This window comes from Drosophila gunungcola, assembly GCF_025200985.1.
Source record: "Drosophila gunungcola strain Sukarami chromosome 3L unlocalized genomic scaffold, Dgunungcola_SK_2 000003F, whole genome shotgun sequence".
Taxonomy (NCBI): Eukaryota; Metazoa; Arthropoda; class Insecta; order Diptera; family Drosophilidae; genus Drosophila; species Drosophila gunungcola.
In genome coordinates, this window is record NW_026453179.1 from 4,699,885 (window position 1) to 4,719,848 (window position 19,964).

The 19,964-nt window shown below is 40.2% G+C and overlaps 3 protein-coding genes across 5 annotated transcripts; 2 read left to right on the forward strand and 1 right to left on the reverse strand.

Annotated features, from left to right (window-relative positions):
- The first annotated feature begins 197 nt into the window (after window positions 1–197).
- On the forward strand, window positions 198–6,187 carry LOC128258286 (uncharacterized). The gene is given in 6 exon segments (XM_052989838.1): window positions 198–405; window positions 472–668; window positions 3,819–4,605; window positions 4,668–4,739; window positions 4,741–5,247; window positions 5,249–6,187. Coding segments are annotated over 5 exon segments (2,133 nt in total). The 5' UTR covers window positions 198–405; window positions 472–615; the 3' UTR covers window positions 5,963–6,187.
- On the reverse strand, window positions 1,033–3,064 carry LOC128258287 (innexin inx4). The gene is made up of 3 exons (XM_052989839.1): window positions 2,635–3,064; window positions 2,274–2,575; window positions 1,033–1,833 (listed from the first exon to the last, which is right to left on the reverse strand). The coding sequence occupies exons 1-3, from the start codon at window positions 2,927–2,929 to the stop codon at window positions 1,306–1,308; spliced, it is 1,125 nt and encodes a 374-aa protein (XP_052845799.1). The 5' UTR covers window positions 2,930–3,064; the 3' UTR covers window positions 1,033–1,305.
- Window positions 6,188–7,017: 830 nt separating the features above from the next.
- LOC128258539 (uncharacterized) lies at window positions 7,018–19,187 on the forward strand. Of its 3 annotated transcripts, none has more exons than XM_052990190.1 (4): window positions 7,018–7,213; window positions 15,049–15,732; window positions 16,327–16,975; window positions 17,813–19,187. In XM_052990190.1, exons 1-4 carry the CDS (start codon window positions 7,175–7,177, stop codon window positions 18,037–18,039), a joined length of 1,599 nt encoding a protein of 532 aa, XP_052846150.1. In that variant the 5' UTR covers window positions 7,018–7,174; the 3' UTR covers window positions 18,040–19,187. The 3 variants fall into 3 exon arrangements, with proteins under 3 accessions (XP_052846150.1, XP_052846151.1, XP_052846153.1); XM_052990191.1 differs by lacking the exon at window positions 7,018–7,213 and adding an exon at window positions 7,287–7,632; XM_052990193.1 differs by lacking the exon at window positions 7,018–7,213 and adding an exon at window positions 14,790–14,808.
- The last annotated feature ends 777 nt before the right edge of the window (window positions 19,188–19,964 follow it).

Here is a 19,964-nt window from a genome sequence, read left to right on the forward strand (position 1 = left end):
TCAGCTGAAATGGCCGACGAAAAGTGCAAGTTGAAGGGGAATAAATTTGCAGAGCAACGAACCATCATCCACCCACCCAGCCAACTATGCAGAAGTGTAACCACAGCATGTTGGCACTTTTAGATCGGTTCGACCTCAGCAAACACAGACTTAACTGTTAATTGTCATTCACCCTTTTCCAAATCACTTTTTTACAAATTTCGTATAGAGCACTCAAAATACAAATATTTTTGTTTGAGATTTTAAGGGCCCACACAGTAAGAGGCTAGGACCACATACGTCAATACCACAAAAATCTTAAAAAAATTAATTCAAACGGCAGTAAAACAGTAAAAACACATGCATACCAATTAGAAAATTGTGAAAAAATCGTTTATCAAAATTTTACCATCAGACATATGTATTGTAAGTGAAATCTAAGAAAAAAAAACATAAACCAAGGTATAATATTGTTTTCTTTTGAACTCCCAGTACTCAGTCATTAAAATTGATGCGCAAGCAACTCCAATAGCCATCAAACGGACCAACGGTTTACCAGACCGACTAAACACAGGCTCTGCAACGGATGTGCAAAGCGGTCCTTTATCCTTTACCCTCACACTCAAGATAACCGAAATGATGTGGACCCGAACAAGACAAGCCCTGCGCAGCATTGCTAGATCGCAAAGGTATGTCGGGTAATATATTACTTGGGTAATGTAGGATCCTATCAGATAAATATTCAGATTACTAAAGATTATGTTCTGGAAATGTTCAATCATCTCGTAAATTGTTAAACTATATTAATATAAATATCTCATAACTTAAACATTTAGTTATATATATATATATTTTATATATACTTTTTATCAGTATCATGACTAATTGTCTTGAGCATAAATTACCAAAATTGTTTAAACTTTTTATTTTCCAGCTTATGATTGAAAAGAGTGGTAATGTTTTATAGTTACAAAATGCGCCAAATTCAGTTATGGAATGCATTTAACAATTCAAAAAAAAAACGTAGTAATTTAAACTAACGAACTGAATCAATTGAAATTTAACACAACATTTATTCCTCAAAGGTAAAACTTCTCATTGGAGAAAATTACAATATGTTGATGAAAAATTTGAAATTAAAGTAATATCCATATGAGCTGAGCAACTCAAAATGCTAAATTTAAGGGTTATGTTTTTCGATATATGTACATATCGATGAGGTGTAATACGAGTGTCTTCTTAGCTTTCTACTAGGTATGAGATTCGAAAAAGAAAAAAAACTTACTTCAGCAACTTGAGGTTAAATGAAGTGTCAATGTTGAGTTTTTAGATTTCATCCGCTCCTGGCGGGATTTTCTTCATCAAAGACTGTGCTTCGTACAGCTCCTCCAGCAATTTACGGAATATTTCCGGGCTGATGTTATTGCCTACGCGCATCAGCACGAACCAATCTCCAAAGCTGCAGTTGCGCAGGGCCAACTGCAAGTGTGCCATGGGCATGAAACGAGTCTTAGCCCGCATCAACTGATTCCGCATACCAGGATGCAAAACGGTGGCCAGGCGGTAAAGGAACTTTAGGGTAACCAGTCCAGCCACGAAAACGAACCATATCCACAGAAAGGCAAATATCTTTTCGTTCAGCATATTTAGGGGAAGCAGACAGAGAAAGTCGTAGCTGCTGTCCGAACCGCCGGAGCCGCCAATGAACACTTCGCACTTGGAACACTTGGGGAAGACCTGCATGGTGATGCTGTTCCATCGGTCAAAGTCGCCATTAAATAAGGCCAGTAATGCAGCCCAATAGCGCGTCCAAAAGCCGCCAAAAAAAATATCCAAGAGTAGCATGTTTACGATCTGTAGAGCGAAGGAAAAATCTATCGTTAGCAATGATTGAGACTAGGATTATTAGGGAAAGCTAACATTAATATTTAAAAAAATCGTTATAAGTATAAGTTTAAGATAAACCTTTGCAGGTGCATGCTAAACTCTAGCATGGAGAGGTTGTTTGTGTCTCTATGACGGAAGTGTTGAGAAAATTAAAAGCTATGCTGAAGTTTTAAACGACCACACGTCCGGGTATTTGCTATATCCTTTAAAAACAAAGAATTATGCCTAATTTATAGTTGTACATTGACAGCGGATTTTAGCATGGTCCGTCTCAAAAACCGAGCATTTTTTAATGTCTAGTAACTATAATTCGCACATTCATAAAGGTGTTAAGATAGCCACATTATTTCTGATTAAAGAATGTTTCTTTCAGCTCAGGAACATGAAGGATAGGGTGGGTAACTTACGCTTATGCTTATATTTAGTATCTCGCAGAAGACGTAGCTGGCGAAGTAGCGAAAATGGGTCTCCTTGTAGTCGCTGGTGAAATAGTTGACCAGCACGCGAAGATGGGTCTTGCTCTTGTCCTTGCAAACAGCTATCTTGTGGAAATCGTCGCACAGGTGCTTAAGACGACCGCCCTCCCAAATCTTCCAGAGGAAAGCGGGCAAATAGAACACAAAGGACTCGAGGAGCAATACCAGTACCACCCATTGGTAGTAGCGAATATAGCGGCGGTTCTCCGGGGCCACCTGGCGACCCACAACATCTGAAATAGGGACTCCCAGCTTTATAAAAAAAGTCTTTGAAGCGAATCTTGAAACTTACCCGGTCGGCACTCTAATAAGGCGTTAACGCGCCGGGAAGGCGCCAAAGTGACATTGTCCTGCATATAGGCCCCGTAGATCCAGCAATAGGAGTGAATGTAGTCCATGGCGATGTCCACATCCTTCTGTTTCACGCACTGGATAGGATCGCCGAAATATTGCTTCGAGGAAAGCAGAAAAGTGCAGGCCAAAAGCAGCGCCACCGTGCATTTCGAATGCAGCGTGAAAATGGCATCGTAAATGTGTACTGACTTGAACTGCAGATACTTTGATAGTGGCTTAACAGCTGCATACATTTTGACGTGATTAATTCAATCAATTGTTTTGCTTAAATCAAATAGTAAATGGAGCTTGTAAAATTTGGCGACTCTAAATAATTCCAAAAGCACGCGGCATCCTAACGGTGAACTACACTGTTGCCATCTCTTTCTTACTAACATAAAAGTGTTTCTCAGCAGCCAGCTTGTTGTTGAATATCAATTAAGGTCACACTTTGCTTTACAGTAGAAAATGTACGAAGACTTATTATTTAACATTATGAAATTAATATTACAATATCTGATATTTCAATTATTTCAACCGGAATAACTTTTAATAACATTGATTTATTTATAATTTGACTTATTTTCAATGATTATCCATAAATGTACTGAATGTGGGAACATTTTTGCTGTTGTCTTCCAAGACTGCAAAATTCCAAATTTCTCAGCTTTAAACCTACTTTCAATTTACCATTAAATCGAAAAAAAAGTCATAATTGTTCACCATTTCTGCTTTGGCCTTTGTTCGGTTTAGTAAACGCCCATGGTTATATTTGATTACTTAATAGGTATTTTAAAGCTTTAAACCTACTCTTAATTTACCATTAAATCGAAAAATCCATAATTGTTCACTATTTCTGCGTTGGACATTGTTCGATTTTGTAAGCGCCCATTGTTTTGTTACTTCACTAAATGGGTATTTTTCCTTTGATAGGTTCCACTGTATATTGAAAATATCGTTTTGTAGCAGTCAGCTAATTTCTTGCAATGCCTTGCCGTTGGTATATAAAATACCAGCATTTGCCAAAAACGCGCTAGTCCCTTTTTTTTCACATGTGCACATGCTGAAGACCTTCGTGTTGACAAAAACGAAACCTGCTGAAAATTTGACTTTTTATTAATTAAACCAAAATCTCGACTGCAGCTTGAACGGAAAGCGCACCAGGATGAAAGAACAGCTGTCTGCCAAGCAGCACGAGCGTAACGAGAAGAAGAAAAAGAAGTTGGCGGCGCTGGCCAATCTGATGGAGCTGAACGACCGCGATCGCTTGCACGAGGCGGAGTTGTCCAAAAAACGGGATGCAGCTGAAGCTGAGGTGGAGGAGAAGACCCCAACGAAGGTGGAGAACGGTGACGACGGCTTCACCACGGTGGGCAGCAAGCGGAAGGCACGGAACCGCCGCAGTAATCCCGAACAGGAGGTGGAATCCGGAGCACCCCAGGTCCCAGCAGCAGAAAGCACAGAGCCGGCTGCAAAGAGGAGTCGCAACCACGAGGCGGGGGGCGATAGCCTGCCCCAGGAGATAGGCTCCCTGTCGGAGGACCAGTACAAACAGCTCTCGGCGGAGCTAAGGCGCCGCAAACGCCAGATCGAGGACGTTCCCGGCCTTCGACTGCGTGAGATGGGCCAGCGCGCCTCCCTGGAGACGCCCCAAGACGCACGCACGCCCATCTTTCTAACCGACATCCAGAACCTGCTAATGACGGCCCTCATTGGCCAGAAGAGCCCCTGCCGGCCGGATCGGTGGTGCAGCGTGGAGAAGTGGCTCAGCCTGTCGCACAGCGTGGTGGTCATCCTGGAGGGACTGTCCCTCTATCACTACCTCTCCAACGAGAGCCAGTTTGAGGCCACAAACAGGATATTCAGCACCAAGCTGGAGATGCTTCTTCCACCGCAGGACGAGGGTCAGATCATCGACGAGATAGCCAAGGTAAGACTCCGGTTAGGGTGTCCAAATGTGATCGAAGCTAAACATGTGCCTGGTTTTTACAGATTCCACTCACAAATGTGCAGGCCCGCAAGCTAATCGAAGAGCACGGCTCTCTGGAGTCAGCTGTGGAGCTGAAACAAGGATCCCACTCTGTTCGTCAAGACCATTTTTCCCATCGCGAGTAAGCCACCGGTGGCGAACGACCTGCACGCGGACGACAAGTTCCCGCGCACCAAGCTCCTGCTATCCGCCCTGCAAATGGTTGACGAGGGATATCCAATTCCCATGCAGGGCGACTTGCACAGTCGCTTCCGGGAGTTCAAGTTCACCAAGAATTCTTATGAGCCGGTGACCAATCGCAGTCCCATGTTCGGAGTGGATTGTGAGATGTGTCAGACGGCGGCGGGGTTCAACGAGCTGACCCGAATTTCCATTGTCAACGAAGAGTATAAGACGGTGTACGAGACGCTAGTGTTGCCCGACAACAGAATCACCAACTATCTGACCCAGTTCTCGGGCATCACTGAGGAAATCATGAGGAAGGTGACTAAAAAGTTGGATGAAGTGCAGCAGGAAGTTTCTGACCTGCTGCCCCCGGATGCCATCCTGGTAGGGCAGTCGTTGAACTCGGATCTGAACGCCGATGCGTATGATGCATCCGTATGTGATCGACACCAGTGTGTGCTTTAACATCTCCGGCGTGCGACGGCGCAAGAGCAAGCTTAAGCACCTGGCCGCGACCTTCCTGAAAGAGACGATCCAGGAGAACGACGAAGGCCACGACTCCATTGAGGATTCGCGAGCCACGCTGAAGCTGGTCAAGATGAAGCTGGCCAACAGCATTGAGTTCGGCGACGAGATCCTCACGCAGCAAAAGCGATTGCAAGAGCTGGCGAACGCCTCCAGCGGCGATACCATCAGCAATAACCTATTTGCCCATGTGGCCAAGCGGGATAAGCGGACGGCCATCGTCACGGTCGGAGATTTGCAGCCCCGGCTCAAGGATGTTATTCTGAAGGCAGGAGAGGCAGTTCCCAAGGATCACAGCCTGGCGGTTCGCGTTCACGAAGTGTCCACGTCCAAGGAAGCCGTGCGCAAGGTTTCTGAAATTGCGCTCGAAAATGCCCTAACCATTGCAAATCTTCGCGTGCCGGAGCAGGACTTTGTGTTGGACAGCGCGGAGCGGAATGTGGCCAAACTGGACAAAACCATCGACCGGCTGTGGAACTCGGTGGCGCACAACGGACTCTTCCTCGTCCTCATGGGCGGATCCAAGGAGTGCACCAAGGGTGTGGCCAAGATAGCCATCAAACGGCTGAACGGATCGGAACAGACAAGTGCTCCCATTGGCAGTTAGGAACCGAACGAGAACAAGTCTCGTGTTAATCACCTCGACCCGATTCCATCCGCCACTGCGCCTCTGCGCCACTCCAGGAAAAGCCTTACGGCCAGTCGGATTTCCCAAGCGGAATCAAATTTGCCGTATCATCCCCAAAACATGACCAACTAATGTTTCACCTCACCTCAAAAATTCACTACATGCTAAAGTGTACCAATAAATTGTCAAATAAAAAACAAAAAATTCTCCAACAGGAATAATAAAATGTACATTTATTTTTTCACAAAAAAGTTTTTGCATTTTACTGTTAATAATTATTTCCAAATATTTCTTTAACTCTTAAGAAAATATTGAATTTAAAATATATATAAAAAAAATATATTTTCATTTAAAAGCGTACAAATAAAAGCAGGAATTGCAATTATTTTAAAATGGGACTATATCCTAAAGAATTTGACGAATTACGCAATTTAAAAATATCTTTGAACCTTAACCCAGATAAAGTATGTACTTTATTTGAATGGTTATTTCAAAATATAAATGCAAGCAAAAAATTGCTTGCTGAAAGGATAAATAATTTACGGCCCAAATCGCCTCAAGGTTTTTCTCGTGCCCAAAAGCAATTACAAAATAACTATCCGATTTTCCCAACACATTTTCCGGATGAAGCATTCCAAACGGGCTGGTGGTATTTGACCTAGTTTCGGTTAGTTTGCATTGCCCGATATTTGTTGTTGGTTCTCGCTGGCCAGGCGAGTGTGTTGATAACAGCCATAAATTTCCTACCTCCCTCAATATAGTGCTCCGTTGTCTAGGGCCCGAGCCCTGAACGCGAAATGGGCCTCCCTAGAAGCCCACGCACTCTCGCTCTCCCTGGCTTTCCAATTTCCCTCTCTCCGGAAAGGGAAAGTCCCCGTATCTGTGTCTTATCACACGCTCGAAAATGTTGCGTCTTTTGGCTGCTCATACGACCTGTGGGTCGTGCTCCGGCGCTCCATGCGCATGCGCATTGCGCACGTGTGTGTGTGCGAGGAAAAGCTGCTGAGAGTTTTCCCCTGGCCCGATGGAAAGTTGCCAGACGGCTGGTGTTTTGCCATCAATTGCCAAACATTTTAAAAAATTTATATTTTCTACAGGCCAAATATCCTCATCTCCAGGCGGAAGCAAAGTGCAAGCGATTAATCGACTACTCCGGAAGGTCTATTGCTATATGGGGGTCATTTCTTGGACATGGATCAGTGCGGTGGCAACGCCAGCCCGGGAAATTCGGTATGTTTTCCTGCTGCCTGCCTGCGTGCTTGTTTTTTGCTTCATATTTTTGGCTTTGGCGCTCTTCGCACCAATTTTGTTGTATATACGCTTTTCGGCTCTCGAGCGGAGACGTTGTCGTTGTTGGCTGCCTTTCCCAATTCCGTTTGGCACGAGGCGCGCAAAACGCTCGGTGCGGAAAGATATACGCGAGTCAGTGCTATTTAGCCAAAATATCTGTATATCCATGCTGGCGGAGAGTCTGGCGAGCGGCCTCATATTGGCATAAACAAATTGGCGTAAACAGAAATCTCATCAAAGTCTTGCAACGGGCGGAAATCCACAAAGTTTATAGATATAACAAAAATAAAAAAAAAAATTGGCAAATAAATTTCGAAACTTAAGGACTAGATGTTCCAAAATGTTTGCCATAAACTAGGGTAAGTCTTTGGCACCGTGTGTAATTAATCAAAAGAAAGAAATGATGTATACAAACGGAGGCGAGCAATTGGCCAACATAAATTGTGTATCCATAAAATACACAGACACTGGCGAATGAAAGCCTGTTCAAAGGAAAGTTATTCCGACAGTGTGTGTGAGTGAGTGTGTGTGGGTGTAATTATGTGTGTGGGTGAGTGGGAAAGTCGTTCACTGTGTCAGTGTTTCATTGTAACATCAGCTGGGCATCCATCGCGCATACGCCGCATTGTCAATTGTTACGAGCCCTCACGTCCATTTCCCAGCTTCGCCCTTGGCACCAACTGGTTGCCCCAGCGAAGCTAGCAAACCCAGCACCCCCAATCCCAACCCAAAATCCCATTGTGCTCTTGATATTGGCTATTGGCCTATGCCAAACCCTCTGCATTTAGCAAAGGTCTCTTCGGCCCCAAAACTTGTTCTTTCTTTTGTCAGCAATTGCAAATTTGTTCCAACTGTTTGCTGTTGCCCTTCGCCGCTGCTCCAGTTTCATTCAGCCCACCTCCGCCCCTTTGTTTTCCCCGCCGAACATGGAACATGTTGCGTAGGGTTTTTCCTTCTCGGTCCCCACCTCCAGCGAATTTCCTGCGTGTCGAGGGTGAGTTTCTCGCTTTTTTCGACTTTTCCGTTTTCATGTTTTGTTTGCATTTCGGGAGGCGTCGCTTTTGTTCGCTTCAGGTTCTGCCAAATGGCAAGCCAAGTTTGAGTCCTCTAAAATTGGATTTTCAATGAAAGCAAAAGGAAATTGAATTTTACCCCTTTGGTTTTCCTATTTTTATATTTAAATTTAGTTTTTAAGCAAATTTATTCTTACTCATTACATATAATTTAAAATTCTTATAATATTTTGCTTTCTAGAAAGTCCCCGTTCAACATTTTATTATATATATTAATTTTGTGCTTCCCATAGATTATATGTTGGGACTTCCCTATTTATTTTTTATAAAATCTACAATGCTTATATCTAAACTTATCTTATCAGTGATTACTCTTCGTGTTTGTTGATTAAAATACCTAGTTTTACTTCGATAAAAAGAAACATAAATATTTCATTTTTTTCTCATAAAAGAAGTGTTTAATTTCACATCAGTTGCCTTTCTTTTATCAAAGACTAAATTTTGTGACGACTTTTATCGATAATATTCTTAAGTAATTTTTTTTTACAAAAAATATATTTTTTTAAAACAAAAAGTGAGTTTTATTATTATCGGCTTAAAAATAACTTTATTAAAACAAACATGTCCCTTTTAAATATAGCTTAAGTCTGAAGGATAGATTTTCTAATTCCTGTGTAGCTAATTGTTTTGATGCTATTCCTCACTTTTCCCTGGATCAATTTTAATACTTCGATGCCAATTGGTTCATTTGGCACGTAGCCAAAGCAATAGACAGCAATTTGGCCCGATTTTCAGCTCGTCATTTTTGTCTCGTCGAATTGTATTCCATTGCTGGATCTTCGCAGGGGATGGATGAGTAATGCAGTTTTCCCGGGCCAAGACCAAAAAACAAAATTCCGTTTTTGTTGTGTTCGTCTCACGGCATTCACTGTGCCAGCAATCAAATCAAATGATGTCATTTTCCTGTTGTGAAATGCTGTCCTGTCCGGCGGTGCCCATAACATATAGAAAAAAGGCCCCCGCCCACGAATGAGTCAGTCGGAGTCACGGATTGGAGGTGCCACAGTGCCGCAGTCCGTGGCAAATTCAATTACGCATCGGCACCACTGCAGTTAATGGGCTTCAAGTGGGAAGTTCAAGATACAAATCGCATTTGTTACAGTCTAAAATTGCTCATTGCTTGCTGAATTTTCAGTTCGATTTTCATAACAAGTGCTGATAATGTAATTAAACCTTAGTTTTATTCGAACTTTTAAGCTAAATGTTTGAGCTAAGAGAAACGTTTGCAGGCCGAACATAAGGTTTTTTAATTTGACCTTAAAATATTTGTATCATTGCTACTTAATTTAGAGAGTTCACTAACCCTGATAAGGTGATAAACATTGACAGGCAAACAAATTTGTATATTCCTTGAGCAAAACCTGTGATCTAAAGATTATGGAATAGTATAAAGAACAAAACGTGCCCTAATAAAATTTAAATTTATAAATCTTTATTTTATTTATTGTGATTAATCTAAATTAAAATGGATTTAGCTGTTTGACATTTGTGTACTATGCCTTTGCTATTTGGGCTTTACCGTTGGTGGTGTTTCATAATCTCGCTGTACTTGTACACTTTGGCTCTCTGTTTATGGGCTAATTTTAATAAACCACCTCATTAGGAGCGTATAAATAGCGGAGCCATCGCACTGGCTGCGAACTTTTCCTGGTCGGCCAAGGAATGTGGCAAGTGTTTTATTTTTGAACTGTGCGGCAATTGCAGGTAGAGTTGGCTGCTGGTCAGGAAGCGAATTGGACTGGCATAAGATGGGTTGGGTTAGCTTCGATTTCCGTTTCGGGGCTCCATTGCTTTCCCAAGCAATTCTTTTCGGCTTTTTTGGCTCGTTCGATTGTTTGTTTTGAAGTACGCATATTCCGTGCTGTTTACCGGCAGACAACAATGTGAGTAATTATGTTAAATTCAACTAATTAAACATTTTCGCCTCCCGCCTGTTCGGGTAAATATCGATTCTGCTCCACTTTGTTGATGCTGCTAATTAAATTTTCCCTTATGAATGCAAATATTTGATTTGGGGCGGCGATCGTAAACGGGTTTTAGCGATCCGATGATCGAGTTGATGTTGGGGAAATGGTGTACAGTGGGCCCTGTTGTCACCGACACTCCACCAGTGTCAAGGTCGTCCGTGAGGCGAGGTTCATGTGCTAACTGTTAACAGTTTTTCCTGTTGTTCAGGGCGTGTTCATATGTTTTTTTCTCATCCAAAGCTTCCGCTTTACATGGGGACTCATTAGCAGTCTTCGCTGCTCCAGCAGCCCCACACAATATATGAACATATGTAAACATTAAAGTGGCCTATGCCTTGGCAAGGGGAGGTCGAGAAGTTCGTGGATATTATAATTTGCCATTGTGGCTGTGTTTTATTCAAATTATCTTCTGCAGAAATAATTCATTTATAATTATACCTCAACTTTGTAGGCTATATCATCAGGCTTAGTTTGTAATTCAGAATTTTAAAGTTTAAATTAAATAAGTAGGGAAATCAGTAAACCAAATAATATATATGTATTAAATTTCACAATCCTAATGGCAGAAAATTTGTGAATTTGGATATAATATTAATTATGAATAAATTAGTATTGATTTGGCAAGCTTAATTTTTAACAAAAAATTTTTAACCACAATTTTAGCTGTAGAAAGTATTTTTCAAGTCATTAAGTCCATGATAGCTTGTCTACAAGTGGAAAGGCTCATTAAGTATTAATGTCTACAAATAAAAATCGATAAAAACGCTAGTAAATACCATCCAACCATTTTTATCTAATCGTGGTGGCTCTGGCCAGCTGGCTTCCCCAACTTCTGTGGCAACCCTCGCTGGCTGCATAAATACTTGTGCACACACAAACAAACTCAAGCAGCTTTGCAGCTTTGTCCTGGCCTTGGCCACTGATAATAGCTATTTTGCTGAGCCTTGCTGTACTGCCTTTGTTGCTATTATTACGCCCACTAATGTGTGTGGGCATGTACTTTTTATTCTCGCTGGGGTATTTGCATTGCTTATCAATAAGGCGAATTTCGTGCGTACACAAAGCGCCTGCGACAATTACAGTTGTCAAATATGACACTCCCACAACGCCACCCACTCCAAAATCCTCCACCCACACACAATCGCCGCGCTAATTGGTTCAGCCAATAGTGAAATCTTCTCCAGCTGCTGGTGCTCCCTTTAACTACGATGTTTGCCTCTTTTGGCACTCAAATTGATTTATTGGCTTGCCAGTTTGTCCACTAAATTGAGTTGATAATACGAGTTACGAATGATTCTTAGGGCTGCGAAGCAAAGAACTTCACCTCATTTCCGCTCGGCCTGTATTTTGAATGCTTCCCTAAGGTTTTTGCAACTTCAAAGTTCTGTTAAATGCGGGCAGTCTTCCCTTTTGTTAATTCGGAATGCCTCTTAAGAACACTTGGAGTCGCAAAGATACATCACAGCATTAGTCTGGATACAAAGCATAAAAAGAAAATATATATTAACAAAAATATTTTATTTTTATGATTTACAGAATAATGGAATTTTTTGTAGAACCTTAAAAGACCTCACTAACACTACATATCAGAAACTTAACGAAAGTCTCGCATTTTAACGATTAAGAATTATTTTTTATGTACGCTGCCTAACATTGTTTAAAAAATTATTAATTTTTGTTCCTTTAATCGATAAAAATAAATAAGTAAATATATCACTTCTGTGCACTTTTAAAGTTCTACACCTTGTTCCATATTGAGTTATGAATGGGATATGAAATATATAAATTGTTGTAACACTACATAGATATTTTGTTTGAATTTTTGAAGCTCTCCCATTTTGTTCTATATTGTTTTATGAATGGGATATAAAATATACATATATATTTCGCCTCGATCATGACGCATTCCGCCGAAGAACCCCAAGCGTTGCTGCCTCAGCCGCTGCCTCGGTCGACGTCGCACTTTGCGAATGGGATTGAATGGCAGTCGATTTTTCAAACTCATAGTGTTCGGTTCGAAATCGTGCGAGAATACAGAACTGAATGTCCACCTTGGGACAACCAATTAGTGTGTGACTTACAATATTGGAAATTAAATCAAAATTTGATCGTCAAATTATAAATCAAAAGGTTCCAACACATCGCAGACAGCGGCAAGTCGGAGTTAATCGCTTGATTGATGAAACGGGCCATGGGCCGATAAGCAGAAACAACAAAAAAAAATGTAAGAAGTGCATGATATAAATGATAATTTGCGATAGTGAATCAAATGACATGTGCGCTGTAAAGTTCAAGAACGAGCTTGGACAAGGTCTGGGTCCATACTTGATTTCTGCCATGGAAACACCCTACCCACGCCCTCAACAATATATAGGTTATATGGATCAGGCTGATAAACAAAAGGAAATCGGCCTGTGACTCGATTCCCAAGTGCTAATTCGACGCCTGTGCTGTACATAAAACCCATCTCCCATTGTGGTTGCTGTGCAGATGATAAAGCCGCATGTCGAGCGATGAACAGCCATAAATTTATTTGCATACGATAATTTATTTATTGCACTATCAGACTATCACAAGTCGTCACAGTTCCCCTTGGGTAAATATTTGTGTATCAGGCGTTACGGTTCCCTCTCGAAAGAAACGAACTACGGCCGCAGAGTCGTCAACACTTGAAGCCCGATTCCGACTTCCTTACAACTGTTCAAACATCGCCATATAATTTATATTATTTATAACACTCTCCACACACTCTTTTCATGTGCTGTGGCACCGCTGCGAATTTGCTCGCAATCTCTCTGTGCCACAATTAGTTTTGTTTGCATTGTACTTAAAGCAAAAGCAAGAACAGGAACTATAAATCAAACTCTCCAAATGAACAAAGGTTTTAGTTCATAATGTTTTTCTCTGAAATACGCTTAAACATAAGTGTTTACTCTTAAAGAAAAAGCATTTCTTTGTGGACAAAAAAGAATGTGGCTATAATGAAAATTTATATTTTATTTAATTAAAAGTTAGGTCACAATATTAATATAATATTTAGAGCACTGGTCGCCCAGCCCATTAAAATTGTTTAAATAAAATAATTTAAATCATATGTTCATATCTGTTTTCTAACAAATAAATTTAATATATTAATTAGATTCTCTTTTAAATTCTTTAAACATTAAAAAAATATGTGTGGTTTATATTATACTTAATTGATAAATCTTTGTTTTGTTTTTGAAATGAACGTTAAAAATAAACAATAAACTTATAAATTGTATAACGATATATTTGTATAAATAAATTTACGGCTGGAAATTTTTTAAGTTTTGTGAACTATATTATCTACTTTATTGACCATAAAAATGACAATCTTATCATTCTAAACTGCCCCTAACTGCTTCCTATTTTGATGGTTCTCGTGACCTAGTCTTGGAAAACATTTTTTAAGTATAGGAGTGAAATATTTTATGTAATATCCAATCCAATGCAATACAAACACTTGGAAGCTAATTTAGTATTCCTATCTTAATGGCCTTATTCTTCAACTAATTTTCTGGCATTAAAATTTAAATAAAAGTGGCTTTAAGGACTTAACTTACTTATCTAGCAATAACTTAAATTTAAATAAATTGGCTTTTAAGACTTAGCTAAATTAAAATAAACGGAAATCAATAGGCGTACAAATTTATTGAATAGTTGTCAATTTGATTTTGTGCAGCTTATGTGGCCTGTGTGTTGGCTTATTATCAAACCTAAGTAACTAACTATTCCTTCGGTTCGATACTCTCAACTGTCCCTATCATTGGCTGGTATTTTTAGGGGGAATTAAAACATCACGCGCGGAATTTGGCTGTCGAATAGGTAGCAGTGCACCCGTTTTCGATACGGGACATGATTTATAGCTGTAGTATGATGGATTGCAGCCGAGTTGGCGGCAATCAAACGATTAGAACATATGCTAACCTAAACGTCCCCCAGAAATTGGACGAAAGTTGTTTGGGGCTCGGCTGGTTAGCTAATTAGTCGGCATGTACTTTCAGATAGTACTACTAATTTATTGTCGAGTGCAAAAATCAGCGATTAAAGGCTGTTAGGAAACACTAAACGATTTATGTTTTGAAGTGTGCCAATTGACTGATAAGCGGGCCAATGAATCAATCAGTCAGGAGGGAAAGTACTTACAACGCTCATTAAAAACACGTATAGATTTCCAAGCGTGGCGAAATCGGTGGCCAAACGGCGTGACTAACTGGCCAACGTAAAGGGTCGTAAATATTATCCATCGACTGGTGAAGATAAAAAATGTAGTTCCCTCGGGAAACTTGCGAATCGACCCTAGTCCTCAAGCTCTTTAAATTAGAGCCACAGTGAGCTTTAGGACTTGAAATGACAACGTTGTTTAGTACAGTACCTTTAGTGCTGAAAACTTATTGCGCTTTTAATTTGAAAATAAGTTGAAATAAGTAACGAAAATCTTAACTAATTCTGATAAATATAAAACGATTAAAAGGTACGATTTACTTGTCTTAAGTCGTTTTTTAATACTTCTCATTTTTGCAATTATAATAATTTAATTCAAATTTACAATAATAGCTTGATGGTTTATTATTTGGCCTTATTTTTTTTTACTATTTTCTGGGGTACTTAAAATAGATTCTTGAAATTTAAAGAAATTTCTTAAATAAAATCACTTTACAATAATCAGTTTCGAAAACACTTTAAAACACAAACTTGTTTTTTCCATTTTCAGTTCTCCAACAAAATCACTGCCTTCCACGACAGGGACAGCCTAACACCTCGTCCCGGCAACAAATTCCGCCAGCGACGCATTCACAGCCATTTGGAGGAGCAGCTCACCCCGGAGAAGCGCATCGCCAAGTTCCCGCTGGTGGGAGCCCTGGTCCACAAGGCACTACGTCGTCGGGAGAGGGAAAAGGAGATTCCAGATCCTAAAGACAACAACAACAAGAACAACAACAACGAGGATAGGGAGCCGGACAGGATGGTGCTACCGTTCGGACTTGGGCCCGATGGCCACCACGTGGATGCCATTCAGAGTGCTCCGGCGCCCAGTGCCCCGCCCGCCCACATGATGCCACCCGCCTACTCGCGCGGCCAGACAAACATCTACACAGGCGTGCCGATCATCGTCAATCCCTACATTGACTTCATCGTGGTCAACGGGGATGACCGGTACATGATCAGGTGCGAGCGGAAATCGGTGCTCGAGCGGAGCGTGGAGCTAGCCAAGCTGATTCACGCCGGCCCGAACAGCGGTCGGAAAAGCGACAACCACTTCCAGATACTCAACGTGGACAAGAACGACTTCGAGCTGATCGTCCGCTATATGGAGAAGCACTTCATCCCCTATCGCGATCACAAGCACCTGCTCAAGATACTCGAGCTATCCGATCGCTTTAACGTTCCAGATTTGGTGAGTAATAGCTATACTACCTACGAGAGATACAAATAAGTCATATTTATTTGTAAGCTTAGGACTTTTTGATTCAGATACATTAAATCAATTTTTTTTAACCAATATCAACAACACTACTCAAGGATTTATACATATAAAATTGTATCTCCATTTACTTTATTAAACATATGCCTTATCTAAAATCCAGATAATTTACTATACTCACAAACTTTATAACAAAACTTAAGATTTCTCAGATATATACTAAAATTTGTATAACAAATCCATGGTTTATTTATTTTTATCACTATCAAATTTGTCTATAATAACATTTTCAAGACTACGAATAATTTTACTTGAAATAATATTGAATTACTCTGAATTTATTACCACCCAAAAAAATGATCTTCATTCTCAAAATACGAAATCGTATTTATATTACTTTTGTACATCCAATAAACATACTTCAAATTTCAAAAGATATCCATACGGTAAACATAACGTATATATTATATCTTTAACAATTAACAAGTTCTTATCATTTAATTAAAATTAAAAAATTTCCTTTAATTGCTGCAAAAATGATTAATTTAACCCTTTTCGATGTTCCAGATTATCTACTGCATTAGGGAGCTTGATCTCAGAATCTCAAGTGCCACCGCGCTGGACATCTTCAAGGCGCTGTGGTTCTATCAGGGCATCGCGCTGACCAACCAGCACCAGACGGTGATCACCACCCAGGAGACGGGCCAGCAGCTGGCCAGGAAGAAGGCGACCAAGGCGAAGGCGGCGGCCAAGCAGTTGGCGGCCGCCAAGGCCGCCCAGTCTACCGAAAACGGAGCCGAGGGCGATGGCGCCCAGATGAACCTCATTCCGAACCCGAATCCCTTCACCACCGAGGACTACGGCGTGGCCCTTTTGCACAACACGCTGCAACTGATCGACATGCACGCAGAGCTGCAGCTTTCGATGCCCGAGATCAGCGATCTGCGATTCGAGGAGCTGGAGACGCTGGCCAAGCGGGATACGCTGCAACTCAGGTCGGAGGTCACACTGTTCGAGTGCCTGGCCACATGGAGTTTGGCGGAGTGCGCCCGCAAGCAAATCGATGCCACGCCGGAGAACCGGCGAACTGTCCTGGGACCTCTCTGCCTAACACCCCGGTATCTGCGGATGACGCCCAGCGAATTCCGACGCTGCTGCGATCGCCTAGAGCTACTGCCTCCCACAGAGATATCACTCATCAGCGACGCCCTCGACGGTGAGTCAACTAATAAATTAATAATGGTACAGTCCTATCTGTTGCAGTTCACTGAACCACACAGCGAGATTTAACTACATAGTTCAACGCATTTATCGAATTAATCAAACCAAAAGACGTCTTTATGATGTGAAAAAGTCGTGATAGTTGCGACTTAATATACAAAACTTTTAATATCCAGTATAACAAATACTGGATTTTAAAAAACGTCATGTATGGATATTAAAAGAGCTTAAAAAAATTTGTCGAGCAATACGGAATTTATTCTGATGGATGTAACGTAACAGACCGCCATCCAAAGTGATAGCTTAACAATACTGGAACTGCCTTGATCATGTTAAATATTTAATGGATTAGTTTTTAGTTATCAAATTCAAACTAATTGCTTTAGAAAAAACTCGCTATCCTAACGTTCGCAATAATCGCGAAGGTTTAAATTGGAGTTGTAATAACTCATTTTAAAGATCATATTATTTTTAAATGTCTTATAATGTCCTATTAAAAGCTTTATTTTTAATGAGTTATTAACATTTTTTTTAATCATTAAAAAATACTGAATACTTTTGACTGACAGTCGAACTGATTTTCTAATGATCTCTTGAATTTGAGCTATGTAAATGATTTAATGATTTATCAAGAAATGGCGACTTTTATTATAACTTATACATTTTTTTAAACGATTTTGTTTCTTATTTTAAATGTTAAAATTAAACATCGTATTATTCATTTTTTCATATTACTTGTATTTTATATAATATTTATATTTTCTTTCTATATCTAGACCCTTAACAAATGGTTTTGAATTTGTAGTTATTAAAACATTTGTTCTTGTTGCAGGCAAGAAGCTAAAGAACCTCACCGATCAGCAGGCGGAGCTGCTGGAGAAGTTCCGCCAGCCCCGCGCGGAGTACGCCCGGATGCCCGTGCACCTCAGCGATCGGAGCAGTCCGAAGAACTATCCCAGGAAGATGAGATTGGCCCACGACGGTCGACCCACGGAGGAGGGTTGCTGGGAGAAGGTGGGCATGAACTGTTTGCGCATCTTCGTCTGCATATTCGACTGATCCGAGCAGTCTGATGGAGAGGAGGAGGATGAGGCTGAGGATGAGGACGAGGAGGAGGAGGAGGGGGAGGACGAAGACGCCGAGGAGGACGAGGAGGGAGGTGAAGGATTCGGAAACGTTGGAGGCGGAGGTCACAGAAATGGGGACGACAGAAGTCGCCATGGAAACGTCGGAGGATGAGATGACGATCCCACATAGACTTGTTGAATTAAACGAATATTAGCGCTTATGAATTACTTATACATAGAGTTAACGATTACGTTACGTCTTATGGGGACTAGTAATGGCCACCACTGTGGCAGTGATTTTATAGCAGCCGTTTCTAACAATACTATATAGTGTTATTTATATACACGCAGATATATGCGATTTGTGTGGGTTGAACTGTCGCCTGCAGATCGATTGGGTTTTTGTATTTACTCGCTAGTCAAATGGAAACAATGGAAATACCAAAACTTTTATACAACTTTATGCAACGTTTTGTAGCTGGACTCAAAATACAAACAAAACAAATACAACTAGTTACCAAATTTAGGACATTATTGCATACTGCTAGGGATATCTCACACACAAAGTACATCAAGTTAATCAACACACAAAAATTAAAGTGCAAATCGTATTTGGGCCCGGCCATAGCTAAAATCATTACTATTAATTGTTTACTATACTTTTAAAAGTTGTGCAATTGTCGACAAATGGAATTTATATATACACTCACGAGCATTCATACGATACACACATATACTATATATACATATATAGTGAGAAATGCGTTGAAATCAGAACTATGTTGCCGTTACTCGGTTCTTGGCTTTAACTCCTATAACGAAGTGCTATAGCTAAATCGCATAAATAACAATAACAATCAGATTAGCATTAATCATAGCGAATTACTTATGTAAGCACACCAGCAAAGCGCATAGCAAACACACAAATTGTTAACAGATTTATGCATTTTATTAGTTAATGTTTAGAACAAAGAACGCCTCGAATCGTTTTCGCCTATGTTGCCACACGTTTTCTAGGCTGAAAAGGAGAAATTCCAGTGCAAATTATCAATGGAGCAAAGCATCAACCACAAAACAAGAAATACATTCAACCAAAAGTAGTTAAACAAATAATAAAGATGTACACCATTTTTTAAAATACTTAATTGCCGTTATTATTGGGTTGGTGAATTTGGGGGAAGTGGTAAGTAATAAGTTCTTAGCAAAACTACTAACAGAAAAGCAGAAAGTAAGCAAAAAAAAAACAACCATTTTCTTAAAAAAATTTATTGAAAGATAAAATTAAGCCTATGTATACTTAAATTTTTTTTAACATGTGGTATTTGTAAATACTGTGTGTGTTGGAAAATAGCAACATTCTATGTTTTTACTTTAAGTATATAGAGTTTGGGTGGTCGGAAACGCTTCCTTCTATCTGTTACATACTTTTAACGAATACAGTAATACTTTTTACTCTACGAGTAACTGGTCTAAAACTTAAAAATGTTTTAAGAATAAGAAAAATTTAATGTAATCTACGATTATTAAACGCAAAACATGGTTAAGCAATATTAAGACCAAGACAACCTAGTGACGAAGGACAACTAAAAGCTCAAAAAAGGTTCTAGCAAAAATAAGTATTGGTTAGCATAAGCCAAGTTTCAAACCAAGTGAAAGCTCAGTAAACAAAGACAATTTAAAAAGACGTGTTATACATTTCGAATAGTTTTCAGTTTTTTTAGTGACGAATGGGTAAAAAAAACAAATCTATTACAGGACTTAACATAAATGGAACACATCATATCCCTTCCCTCAAGAATTTTGTGTTATTAATTCAACTTTCCCTAAATACGCACATATCATCCCATCTCATGGCCATCTTTCACTTTTTCTCATTGTAACCCTCATCAACTTCATCAGCATTCCTGCCCTTCCTAG

Coding starts and splice junctions, on each gene's coding strand:
- LOC128258287 (XM_052989839.1), bottom strand. CDS start 2,929: ATGTATGCAGCTGTTAAGCCACTATCAAAGTATCTGCAGTTCAAGTCA. Junction 2,576..2,634: donor CTTATTAGAGTGCCGACCGG/GTAAGTTTCAAG, acceptor TCCCTATTTCAG/ATGTTGTGGGTCGCCAGGTG. Junction 1,834..2,273: donor TACTAAATATAAGCATAAGC/GTAAGTTACCCA, acceptor TTCGCTCTACAG/ATCGTAAACATGCTACTCTT.
- LOC128258539 (XM_052990190.1), top strand. CDS start 7,175: ATGGATCAGTGCGGTGGCAACGCCAGCCCGGGAAATTCG. Junction 15,733..16,326: donor GCTTTAACGTTCCAGATTTG/GTGAGTAATAGC, acceptor TCGATGTTCCAG/ATTATCTACTGCATTAGGGA. Junction 16,976..17,812: donor CATCAGCGACGCCCTCGACG/GTGAGTCAACTA, acceptor TTCTTGTTGCAG/GCAAGAAGCTAAAGAACCTC.